Source organism: Balaenoptera physalus, assembly GCF_965194825.1.
Source record: "Balaenoptera physalus genome assembly, chromosome: 1".
NCBI lineage: Eukaryota > Metazoa > Chordata > Mammalia > Artiodactyla > Balaenopteridae > Balaenoptera > Balaenoptera physalus.
In genome coordinates this window covers 52,609,214-52,621,769 of record NC_138882.1, presented here as the reverse complement: position 1 = coordinate 52,621,769, position 12,556 = coordinate 52,609,214, and the positions used below count along the sequence as shown (strand labels likewise).

Genomic DNA, 12,556 nt, shown 5'->3' with positions numbered 1-12,556 from the left:
TGGGCGGGGCCTCGCCATTCCTTCCTTTCTGTCTTAAAATGGTCACATTTGCAGAGCATGCTCCTTGAGTCCTTCAAGCTGCAGCTTCTCCCAGCTGCCTTTGGCTCTAATCTCCTTATAGGTGTAGCACCATGGCAACAGACCCAGCCTAGAGCCCAGGAACCTTGTTTGTGTTACCTGAGGGGCTGGATGCAGCCTGAGGAAGAGAAGAATATTACCTGTCCTGCAGCCTATTTGGAAGATGACTTCATGTTCTGTTATATGTGTTTCTGTTCTGCTTCTACTGAAGACTTGAAATTACACCTGGAAAACATTTATCCAGAGATATTATCAGTAACCGAAGGCAGCAGGGGAAACCATCTTCTATTGGTTCTTGTCTCCTAAAGAGTTGTTTTCTGAGATGTAGTTCAGAAAGTGATTTGCTGTACCGTGACATGTGGCACCGCTATGATTTGGGGGTGCACTGCAAGATGGCTGTACAGTTGCTTCATGTAGGTAGACATTTATTTGGTTTGAGATAAAATTAATTTGTTTTAGAATATTTTCCTAAAGAATTTAAAACATAAAAGTAAGCCTTATTTTGTACCTCCTATTTTAAATATGCCTTCATCTTCCCTGTTGAGAGGCTCACTCCCAGAGCAGGATAGCCTTTTCCCCTACAAGCAACTCCTCCTGGGAAAAACGGGCTGGAACTGTTGTTTCATATGTGTTTAGAAAAGATTACAGTATCCTGTTGCCTCAACCAGGCTTCCTATGAAGCATATTGGGAAAGGTTGTATGGTAATTACATTAAAATTTGTTTTTGCATTTAGTTATTTATAGTTGATATGCTCTGTTGACAGTATATAACATGTCATTGTCTTATCCAGTAGAACAAAAGGAAATAAATGTGGAGCCATTACATTGTTATATTTTTAGGTACAAAACATTAGGTGGCTTTTGTGCATCCTTTGTATTATCAATGGTAAATATAATTATTGACTTTTTGACCGTAAAAAGATTGCTGAACATTAGAACACACATTTTTGTGTGTGGAAAGAAGAATGGACTAAGGTCCTATTGCTTAAGATGTTTTTTACTGTACGGAGTTTGATTAAACAGTGTTAGAATGGAAACAGAAGGGTAAGAGCAGCCTTTCGTGCTAGTTTCCTATATCTCATTACTTTATAATTTAACTGAAAGCTACTCTGGCGTTAAGTATTTTGGTTCCTTTTTAAGTTAACATGGTTATTTCAATGAAATGAATGAAGCTGCTTATTTAATGTGTTTTACAAAAACAAATGTCTTTCCACAAGGCATTTCTTTTTATCCCTATTACTAGGTACTTCTGCTTGAAATATATGTATTTAACTCCGGGTGTTTCAGTCAATAAATACTATAATTATTGAGTAAAACTGCATAGCTACCCAGTTCTGGATTCAAGAATATTGTGTTTTATATTGTTTGGCTTCATTGATTCTTCCAAGGGGAAGGCAGTGAAGTACTAGCTCCTGTAGTGACAAGAGTCATGCTTCCCCTCATTCCTTTTTAAACAACTAGGGGACAAAATCAACCAGAATGCCTGAATGGTGTTGACAAAGGTCTGTTCTTCTAGTTTGAACATTTCTTTTGAGGGTGGGAAGTTTCTTCAAGGCATTTTACTCTTTATTCATATTTGTACAGTAAAGCATAGATAGAACCAAGAGCTTGCCAGAAAAGAATTCCATATAGAGATGGAAATCAGACCTTTGGAAAAGCAGGGTCTTGTGCTGAAAAGTTTGGCTTTGATTCTGGGTTTGTGTATGCGTGTTTATTCTGCCAAAGCAGAAGGAAACAGAATGAGGGTTCAGTCACTGCTACTTTGTCACTGATAGTAGAGAATAAAGCTATAGCATGGAAAATAAAAAAGAAAAAGAAACGATATGTCTTTTGATAACACCTTTGCATAAAAAAAAATGTGTAAGATAACCTTAGATGATATATATTTCTCCATCTCCAACACAGGAATGAGGATAAAAACAATGTCTGTGGTGGAGCTTCAAGCTCCCTTGAGACTAGTAAAGTTATAGCACATTTTTGTGTTTTGTTGAAAAAAGAAAGTGTGTACACACAGACACAAATATGTATGTGGTTTATCTGTGCCACATGAATATTGTCCTATTATTATTGTTACAGATTAACTGTTAATTTGCTCATTTATTTTCCTCTTAGGCATTTATACATTTGGTTAAGCCTCCATTGCGTTTGACCTTTATTTTCTTGTTGGCCAAGTGGTTACACTACCATAAATATCTTTTTCTACTTTTAGGTCTCGTGGGCTGCCTAAGCTAAAAGAGTCACGTTCCCATGAATCCCTGCTGAGCCCATGCAGTGCAGTGGAATGTCTGGATCTTGGCAGAGGGGAGCCCGTGTCAGTGAAGCCACTCCATAGCAGCATCCTTGGACAAGACTTCTGCTTTGAGGTAGAAAAGTGTAGGAAAAAGGAAGAGTAGTTCGACAACAAAGAGATTTTTCTATCCAGTATTCTTGTGATCGCATTACTGTAGTACTGATGATTTGATCATCTTAACTGGTTTTCAGTTGCTGAAAATTACCTACTTACAGGGGAAAAATTGGAAATCTGCTAATCTGATTCTGTTAGTGATTAAAGTTATTAATGATGGCTTCTCATTCCTTTTGGGCTTGTCTGCTTTCAAAAGAAATGAGTTCTTCCACTCAGTGCTCTGTGGTGACCTAAATGGGAAGGAAATCCAAAAAAGAGAGGATATATGTATACATATAGCTGATTCACTTCGCTGTACAGCAGAAACTAACACAACATTGTAAAACAACTATACCCCAATTTTTTAAAAATAAATAAATAAATGGGTTCTTAGTGCATTCTCAGCAGAGGTCACAAGATTAATAACTTATTGTTAGTATTTTAATTTTTTAGTATTGATAAAGATATCACACAATATGTTATTATTTTTCTCCTGAAAGCCAAACCCCCCAATTTTAATGATCCTTTTGAGGAAATTGACTAAAACCATAATTTTTCTAACTAAAACATGGGCAGTTCAAGATCTGGGACCATGTCTTATTTATTTTTGTAATCCCCAGCACTTAGCCCAGTCCCTGGCACATTGCAAGTGCCTAACTTCTTCAGTGAACAAATTGCCCTTCACCAGAAAATTTCATCATCACCTTTTATAAGGTAATTTCCCCCTCCCAAAGTAAATGTACACAATTGGCCATTTGCAAATTTAATTTCAAAACCATCCATATACTTGTTAGGGTTATGATTTAATTAATGAGCACAAACTTACAAAGTTATTAGTGATGAGTCCTATGTTAGATATTGTAGAAGTTGAAAGATGTTTTATACCTTTTCTTATGGACCTGCACTATCCAACAGAAATACAGTGCAAGCCACATGTGTAATTTTAAATTTTATTAAACCAAATGTTACCACTTCTAACATGGAACTAAAAATTATCACTGAAACTTTCTACATTCTTTTTTTAAAAACTGAATCTTCAAAATCTGGTGTATATTGTACACTTATAGCACATCTCAGTTTGGACTAGTATTTCAGGTGCTCGCTAGCCACGTGTGGTTAATAGCTACCATATTAGACAGAATGTAACATCTGATCTGATTCACTAGGTTATAATCTGAGATTGAGTTAATATGTACCACTTTAGCAATTTGGACAGGTTATTTATTGGTGTTCTTTTGTATAAAAGTCACTTGAACTTTGCCATATTTGTAGAGCTCAGTTCAACGGATTGTATGCCCAGCCAGGTGTTAGGTTCTAGGCATAGAGACAACATGCTACATTTTTAAAGAACATTGATAATAATCGTCAGGCTAACCTAATTAAATGATTGGCAATCAGACTGGTTGCCTAGTAGAAGAGACCAAAGTAATTCAATACTGGTAACTCTTTTCAGTTTCACGTAGTAGCCTTCTGTAACATTATAATGAAGGCAGTCCCAAGAAGTAAGTTGTTTTAGAGACCTTCTTCCCTTTTTAGTTATTTTTATTAACTCAGAATTGAGCATATTTATTTGCAGGTAATTTTTAAAGGTTTAAGTTTAATTAAAGGTTTTTAGTTTTGTTCTTTCTAAACTGTAGGCCAGTTTTAGGTTCCTGAGCTGAATTCTCAATGGCCTTTGTCTTCATACCTGCATTCTAGTAGATGCTAACTAGATAACAAAGCAAAAAGTGAATGTGAATGTACATATAGATATCATAAAACCAGCAAATATCATTTTGGTTACCATGTAGTATAATATGGGTTCATAGCATATCTCTAACTCTTAAATGATACAACTAGGAAGATAGAGACCCCAAGCCCTGTATTTCCTTTTCCTTATCTCTAATCTTTATGTTGAAGGTTACCTACTTAAGTGGAAGTAAATGCTTCAGCTGTAACTCCGCTTCAGAGAGGGATAAGTGGATGGAAAACCTTCGCAGGACAGTTCAACCAAATAAGGTAATAGGGGCTTTGAATGTCCAAAAAATGTATAACTCTATAAGCAGTAAGTTGATTGCAGGTAAATAGAGTAATAATACCTTAAATTTTATAGAACTTTTAAACACATATACGTTTTGTCCTTTTATGCTCAAAATAATCTTATTACAGATAGTATCATGATATTACCAGTGTGGATAAGAACAGCAGTCCCCAACCTTTTTGGCACCAGGGACCAGTCCCATGGAAGACAATTTTTCCACGGACGGTGGGGGGCGGGGGGGTTTTGGGATGATTCAAGTGCATTACATTTATTGTGTACTGTATTTCTATTATTATTATATTGTAATATATAGTGAAATAATTATACAACTCACCATAATGCTGATAGGAGGCGGAGCTCAGGCTGTCGTGTGAGCGATGGGGAGCGGCTGTAAATACAGAGGAAGCTTCACTCGCTTGCCCGCTGGCTCACCTCCTGCTGTGCAGCCCAGTTCCTAACAGGCCACAGACCGGTACCAGTCCGTGGCCTGGGGTTTGGGGACCCGTAGATAAGAGGACTCAGAGAAGTTAGGTCACTTGACCAAGTGAGAAGCTAGTACAAGACAGAAATGGGACTATAACACAAGTTTCTTAATTACTTATCTCTATTTTATTTGCAGAAAGCTAATTCAGTTGCCACAAAACTGGCTATATGAAAACTTACAGGATGATATTTTTTTAACCCAAGTAAAATAGAATGTATGTGGCTCTCTGAGAGCTTGCAATCCCCTTCATTATTTTTTGACTGCCCTTAATGAAGTACATAGCATCACCTACTTTAAGAGGAAAATGTTGTCTTTCTGGGATTTCAACTCTCAAACACAACTTTGTTACTTCTTTATAGGACAATTGCAGACGAGCTGAAAACGTTCTCCGTTTATGGATTATTGAAGCCAAGGACCTTGCCCCTAAAAAGAAATATTTCTGTGAACTGTGCCTTGATGATACCCTCTTTGCTCGTACAACCAGCAAGACCAAAGCAGACAATATTTTCTGGGGTGAACATTTTGAGTTCTACAGCCTACCACCTCTTCATAGCATCACAGTTCACATTTATAAAGATGTGGAAAAAAAGAAAAAAAAAGACAAGAATAATTATGTAGGGCTAGTCAATATCCCCACTGCCAGTGTGACTGGTCGCCAATTTGTAGAAAAGTGGTACCCAGTGAGTACACCTACACCCAACAAAGGAAAGACAGGAGGACCTTCTATTCGGATTAAATCACGTTTCCAAACTATCACCATTCTGCCTATGGAGCAATACAAAGAGTTTGCAGAATTTGTCACCAGCAACTACACCATGTTGTGTTCTGTTCTTGAACCAGTAATTAGTGTGAGAAATAAGGAAGAGTTGGCCTGTGCCTTAGTGCACATTCTTCAAAGTACTGGCAGAGCCAAGGTAAGTGGAAAAGGTGGGTTGCATTACCCAAAATCTCCTCCCTACCTTTTATGAAGAAACAAGCACATGTTTACTGTGGAGATTCAAATTAGAGAAATATGCTTTGCTAATGGTCAAAAAAAAAAAAAAGAGAATTAGGAAGGAAACCTATTAGTGGTTCTTAGATCCAGAAAAGATGGAGATGATGAAAGTGAAGAAGTAAAATGGAGACTAACAAGTATTTATTTAAAGTTTATTTGCATGAAATAGAGATACTGCAGCTAGCTCTTTACTGTCTGACAAAATAAATGGTAGGATTGATGGATACTCCCTCAATATGTTCAGGATTATTTATCTTTAGTTCTGGAGTGTGTTGTATGATGGTTTTATTCCTCACTATATTTTAAATTAAGATTGACTCATGACTGTACCCCCCTAGTCACAGAATGAGGTATTCCAGAAGCATGCTGGTCATTAGCAAGAGTCTTCATGAGATTAACATCTAAATTTGGAATTAAAATACCAAGGGATGTTATTTAATTGTTAGCTGTCTCATGATAACCTCATGTCAATTCATGCTGGATAGAAGTAAAAGTTCAGGAAGATAGAGAGAAATATACTAATTGTATAAAGAACACTAAACAAATGATAGGGTCTTTTTTTAAAAATTTTTATTGGAGTATAGTTGATTTACAATGTGTTAGTTTCAGATGTAACAATTGATAGAGTCTTTGATCAGCCTGAACTGTGGTAATTATCACCTCTGTGAGGCATATTCACTTAACTAGGCTAAGTCTCCATTATATTATATGCAAATTGGTCATGGTAAAATTGTATTTTAGATCTAGAGGAGTTCACAGCTAGAATAATTTATGTAGAACTGAACAATAAAATAAAGCGTTTTTAAAATTTCTTGATACAAATCAGAATATATCAAATATTCAATATTTAGTCCCTTATTTAACTGCCCTCCTACTGATTATCATTTTGGTGTTTGAATTTACTACTAATAATTTTGAGCTTTCTGGTGTTAAAAAAGGTGTCATTGAAATTTTGAGTCTCATCTTTGAAATTGTATGGATATGTTCTTTCTGTTCTTCATTTGCTCAGGGTTCAAGGATATATGTAGGATTTTTAAACAGCTTTATTGAGGTACAATTTACATATCATAAACTATACCCATTTAAAGTGAAAAATTCAGTGAGTTTTGACAGATTATGCACCCATGGAAACCACAGCAATCAAGATACAGAATGTTACCATCAGCCCCAAGTTTCTTCCTGACCCTTAGCACAAGAGTTTTAGTAGTGACTCCTAAGTCTACAACTCTTTTACAGTGTTGATCTACCCTGGAATAAATCCCATTCATGTTTAAAATGCATAATTTTAAAATAAATCAGCATATTCCCTCTGTTTTTGATTTTGGAGACTTTGAAATATCCAGTGAATATATAACATTCAAAATACAGGATGTTATCACATTTCAAATTGAACAACAGTAAACAATGAACTTTAAATCAAGTTCCTTAGGACTGTTGAGAAATGAAGCAGTTATTTCTTAAGGGCTTTATTTCTCCTTATGCCTTTCTTTGCTATGGATGGATGGATGGATGGATGGATGGATGGATGGATGGGGATACATACATACATACAAATATAATCAGCCTAGAAAATGAATTCAGATGGTTAGTTCAAGAAATTTCATGTTGATACTATGGACCAGTTTGTAACCATTATATATTGAATGCCTAATATGTGTCAGAAGCTGTTAAATGCTGGAAATATAGAGGTGAATAAAAATAGACACTGTCTTTGGTCTCATGGGACTCACAGTCTTCTGGGGAAGACAGATGTTAATCAAATAATTACAGAAATGTGTGATTACTGTGAAAAGTGCAGATTTTTAAAAAGTTATATGGTGCTGTGAGAATGTGGATTAAGGGGACCTGACTAATGGAGTTCAGGGGCAGTGTTGGTAAGATAAGGCTTCACTGAGGAAAGATGTGCAAACTAAAATCCAAAGGCTCTGAGGAATTAACTCCATAGCAGTGAGGGCAGAGCAAGGGTGGGAGTGAAGCAGAACTGAGAACAGCATTTGCAGAAAGCTCTGTGGTGAATAGACAACATTGTGTGTTAGAAAGGGCTTGATGTATTCAAGGACCTACAAAAAAAAAAAAAAAAGGCCCTTGAGACTAGAGCACAATACAGAGAGAATGGTATGAGATGAGGCTGGGAAGATAGAAACCAGAAAATATAGAGACTTGCAGGCCACATTCAGAATTACAGTCTATGAATGTCAATATTATGACATAGTATGAGTGTGTTTCATGTTTGGTAATTGCAATCATTGTTGCTTTTGTTGTGGTCATCCATGTACAATGCTTGGTGTCAGTCTATTTATCTCTTGTAAAAATAAAATACAGTGTGTGTGTGTAAAAAAAAAAAAAAAAAGAATTACAGTCTATATCAAAAGTGTGATGAAAAACCTTTGAAGGAATTTTTAACTTAGGATTGGTGACACCTAAAATTTTATCCTGACTGACTTTTTTCTTTCAAATGAATCTGGTAGCTTTAGTTTTAAAGCAGTGTTCCCAGGATGTTTGATATTTCATCAGTGTCTCCTAATGTATATTATTTATTCAGTTGCTTTCTGCCTGACTGAACATTATTCTACCAGGATTTTCTGACCGACTTGGTGATGTCTGAGGTGGATCGTTGTGGAGAGCATGATGTCTTGATCTTCAGAGAGAATACCATTGCCACCAAATCCATTGAGGAATACCTCAAGTTGGTGGGACAACAGTATCTTCATGATGCATTGGGTATGGAGAAGAAAAACATCTGTTTTCTTTTCTTTCCCTTTTGATTTTTAGACCCTCATGAAACAACCAAATAGAACTCAAATTCTGCATGTTATCTGGTTCTAGCTGATTAAAGTGTTAAAGTTGGAGTTTCAGCTGTAAGAAGTCTCTGCAGTACTCAGCAGGGGACAGCAGATTGATTTCTTACACTATGTACAGTAAGAGAAACCTCATCAGCATAGGCAGCTACCCCCATGCCCTCAAGTCCCTGAGATTCTGAGATACACAGTAATGTTAGTAATGAGATGTCATTTCTAGTTGACCTGTTTCCCCCAAAGTGTTGGGTATTTATATCATGATATAAATCCTAAGTCTTGAAAGTGTTAGCATTATGCATCTAAAATGGAGAAACTCCTGCCAATTCCCACAACTCCCAATTTCTGCCTTCCAGACCTACAGAATTTTTCACAACTAATTTTTGTCCAATCAGTAGTTCTTAATGACTAGACCACCCACTTGCAGCTCCATATTTGGTCGTGACATTCAGGTGTTAACCACTAGAGTAAGACACTGTGCTCGGCACTTTGGTATACATTCTGATAAAGCAGACATGAGTTCCTTGAAGAAGAGTGTCATTTTTTTTATCCCCATATCCCCAGTACTTCACACAGAATGTAGAGCAGCACCATCCTAAAGAAACATAATGTGAGTCACATGTGAGTAATTTAAATTTTCTAGTAGTCACAGTATAAAAACGGTAAAGAGAAACAGGTAAATTTAATTTTGATAACATTTTATTTAACCCATTATATCCAAATATTATTTAATACGTTATCAATATAAGAATTATTAATGAAGTATTTTACTTTTTTCATTCTAACTCTTGAAATTGTGTGCAGTTTATATTTATTACACGTTCAGTTTGCACTAGCCAAATTTCAAGTGCTCAGCAGTCACATGAGACTATCAAGAATAGACAATAAGGTATGAATGAATGGATAAATGTTTGCCCTTAGGGAGCTTACAATATAGATAGATAAGAAAGATAAGGATATCCCTATAACCAAAAAGAGAAAGAGAATCCTGTGCCTTTTCAAATAATTAAAGAAATTGATTATACCTGATGGAATTATAAAATTTCCCTTGTGACATTTATGATGTGTGTGTAGCTCGAAGTTTAGCAAGGTTTGTAAAAGCAGAGATTGGACAATGGAAATGGCAGGGATTAGCATAGGGGAAAGAACCTCATGAACAAAAAGGCATCGAGGTACCAGAGAACCAGGCATGTTTGGAATATAGCCAATTAGCTGGACAATAAAGTGAAAAAGACAAGTCAACAACAACAAAAATGATTAGACAGATAATTAGAACCAATTAGTTGAGGGCCTTGACTGCCTGGCTGAGGAGTGTAGATTTTACAGTAATCATTGGTGAACAACTGGAAGTTTTGAGCAGGGTGTTTTTAATAGAGTCAGTTTAACAGAGTGATTTAAATGGGTTGGTGAAGAAAGCAACTGAACGCAGAGACCAGTTAAGAAGCCATTATAATAAGGAAGGCAAGAAATAACAAGACTCTGAATGAGGTAATCGCCAAGAGTAAGAGAAAAGTTGGATCTAAGAAATATTAAAGAAGTTGAGCTAATAGGACTTGGCAACTTTTCAGTTTGTGGGAATGGGGCAGGGCTTGGTGGAGGAGGAGATCAAATATTGCAGTTAATTTGGGGCCTTTGTGAGTGACAAGAAGGATGATGAGATTCTTAACAGAAAGAGAACATAAAAGTAGTAGGCTTGAAAGAATGAGAAATGATATTTTCACTTCACATGTATTCAACTTGAAGTTCAAGTAGGAAATCCCAGAGGTTCTAGGTAGGAAATCCCTAGACATCTGTCTAGCTGGCTGGTGAAAATTTAGGACTAAGTTACCCATGTGGAGGGAATCAATGAAACTACAAGATTACAGGAGCAGGAAGAGAATAAGGCCAAAGACACAGCTAACAATGCACCTGGTTTATGGTGTAGAAGGAAACAGAGGAATCAGAGAAGTGGTCAAAGAGAGAGGAAGCATGCATGCACACATGCAAAAAAAAGAAAGAAAATCAGGAAAATACTGTCTTAGACGCCAAGAGGAAAAAAGTATCAATAGAGTCAGAGATTGGGGAAAGTAAAGATTAAAAAGAAAACACGGCTATTGCATTTTGATGAGTAGTGATGGCTGGGACTGCTCTCAGGAGCACAGGAGCCAGGTTGCACAGGCTAAAAAGTGAATGACTGCTCAAGAAACAGGACCGTTGTGTTTACCTATGCTGGACTCACTGTAGTAGCAGTTAATTCCTACCTTGGAGAAGTAAATTTTTTCTTCTCCTGCTTCCTATCTTCATATTTTTTTCTTTTCTCAAGTCATGTGCTTTAGTTTAAGATCTAATAGGGATTTAAAAGAAGACTAATGAAAATGGATTTTCATTGACATTAGGAAAGGTACAGAATCAGAGTTTTACATCAAAAGCTTATACAGTCATATCATAAATTACGTATCATAGTTTGCTTTAATGATTTGCACTGCCTTATAAAAAGCAATGATGACGCATCTCAAACAGTATTCTCTGTTCTGGGGAGATAAAGGTGTAGATATTTGTTGACCATCTACTTCTTAAAAATCAGATATTCATATTCTACCATCAGTGTGCTAAATAGGCTTCCCAAATGAAATAATTCCTAAAGTGAAAAGGAGAGACAAGTCCTTTGTTAATCATTACAGTTAATTATTAACTGTCCTAGAACAGTTAATAATTAAATAGCTGATTGGCTCAATGAGACCTGAAAATTGATTCAGTGAGCAGGGGAAGAAATTCAAGTAACCCCACAAAGATCTCTATTATATTTGTAACCCAAAAGCAAGGACCAGGGTGTTGAAAATGGCTACTGCTTCCAAGAGCACAAACAAAATTAATTGGTAAGCTTCTTCAGGAAAGAGATTCTACTGTCTTCTCCCCATCTAACTCCCCATATTTCTAGTTAGCCTTTTTTTTATATATATAAATTTATTTTATTTATTTTTGGCTGCACTGGGTCTTCATTGCGGTGCGCGGGCTTCTCATTGCGGTGGCTTCTCTTGTTGCAGAGCACGGGCTCTAGGCACGCAGGCTTCAGTAGTTGTGGCATGAGGGCTCAGTAGTTGTGGCTTGGAGGCTCTAGAGCACAGGCTCAGTAGTTGTGGCGCACGGGCTTAGTTGCTCCGCTGCATGTGGGATTTTCCCGGGCCAGGGCTCAAACCCGTGTCCCCTGCATTGGCAGGCGGATTCTTAACCACTTTGCCACCAGGGAAGCCCCTATGAGAAGTTTTAAATAAAAAGGCTTCACAGTGAAGTCTCAGTAAACCAAAAAATCAAATTAATAAGTACAGCTGAGCACTCTGAATAAAGTTTTGTTGTATTTTGTACAGTTTGGACAAAAAAAATAGATGTTATTTGCAGACTACCTGAAGAATTCTCAGAGAAAATTGAGTTAAAAGTTGCCAGTCATATTAAACAATATCTACCTGCCTTTTAGCCAGTCTTCATTTATCTTGAGTAAAAGCATTACTGTTTACAGACTCTGCCTTAGTTAGACTTAAATTAAGTCTTTCATCTGTTAACCCCTTTTACCTTTCTAATTGAAATCAGTTTGCATGTTGATGCATCTGATCAACAGGAAACACCATCTTCTGTGGCATATAGAAAAGTCTCTAAAAAGGCCTAATTTCCACCATTGGTGGCAGAGGCAAATTTCCTTTTAGCAATAATATATCCATACCTAGTGGCTTATTTCTATACATGAAATTTGGATGCTAGATAATAATGAGTTAATGAAACACACCATAGAACATTCTAGGCACAAACTCAAATTTAAACAACATATTGA

General features: G+C 36.5%; 1 protein-coding gene across 5 annotated transcripts in view; it reads left to right on the top strand.

Moving 5' to 3' along the window:
* Positions 1-12,556, top strand: part of RASAL2 (RAS protein activator like 2) — a 403,677-nt gene that overhangs the window by 353,106 nt on the left and 38,015 nt on the right. For all 5 annotated transcript variants that reach the window (XM_082465087.1, XM_082465088.1, XM_082465091.1 and 2 more), the window contains 4 exons: positions 2,288-2,441; positions 4,361-4,459; positions 5,325-5,879; positions 8,536-8,680. In XM_082465087.1, the coding sequence (XP_082321213.1) occupies positions 2,288-2,441; positions 4,361-4,459; positions 5,325-5,879; positions 8,536-8,680 (953 nt within the window). The remainder of the gene's footprint in view (positions 1-2,287; positions 2,442-4,360; positions 4,460-5,324; positions 5,880-8,535; positions 8,681-12,556) is intronic.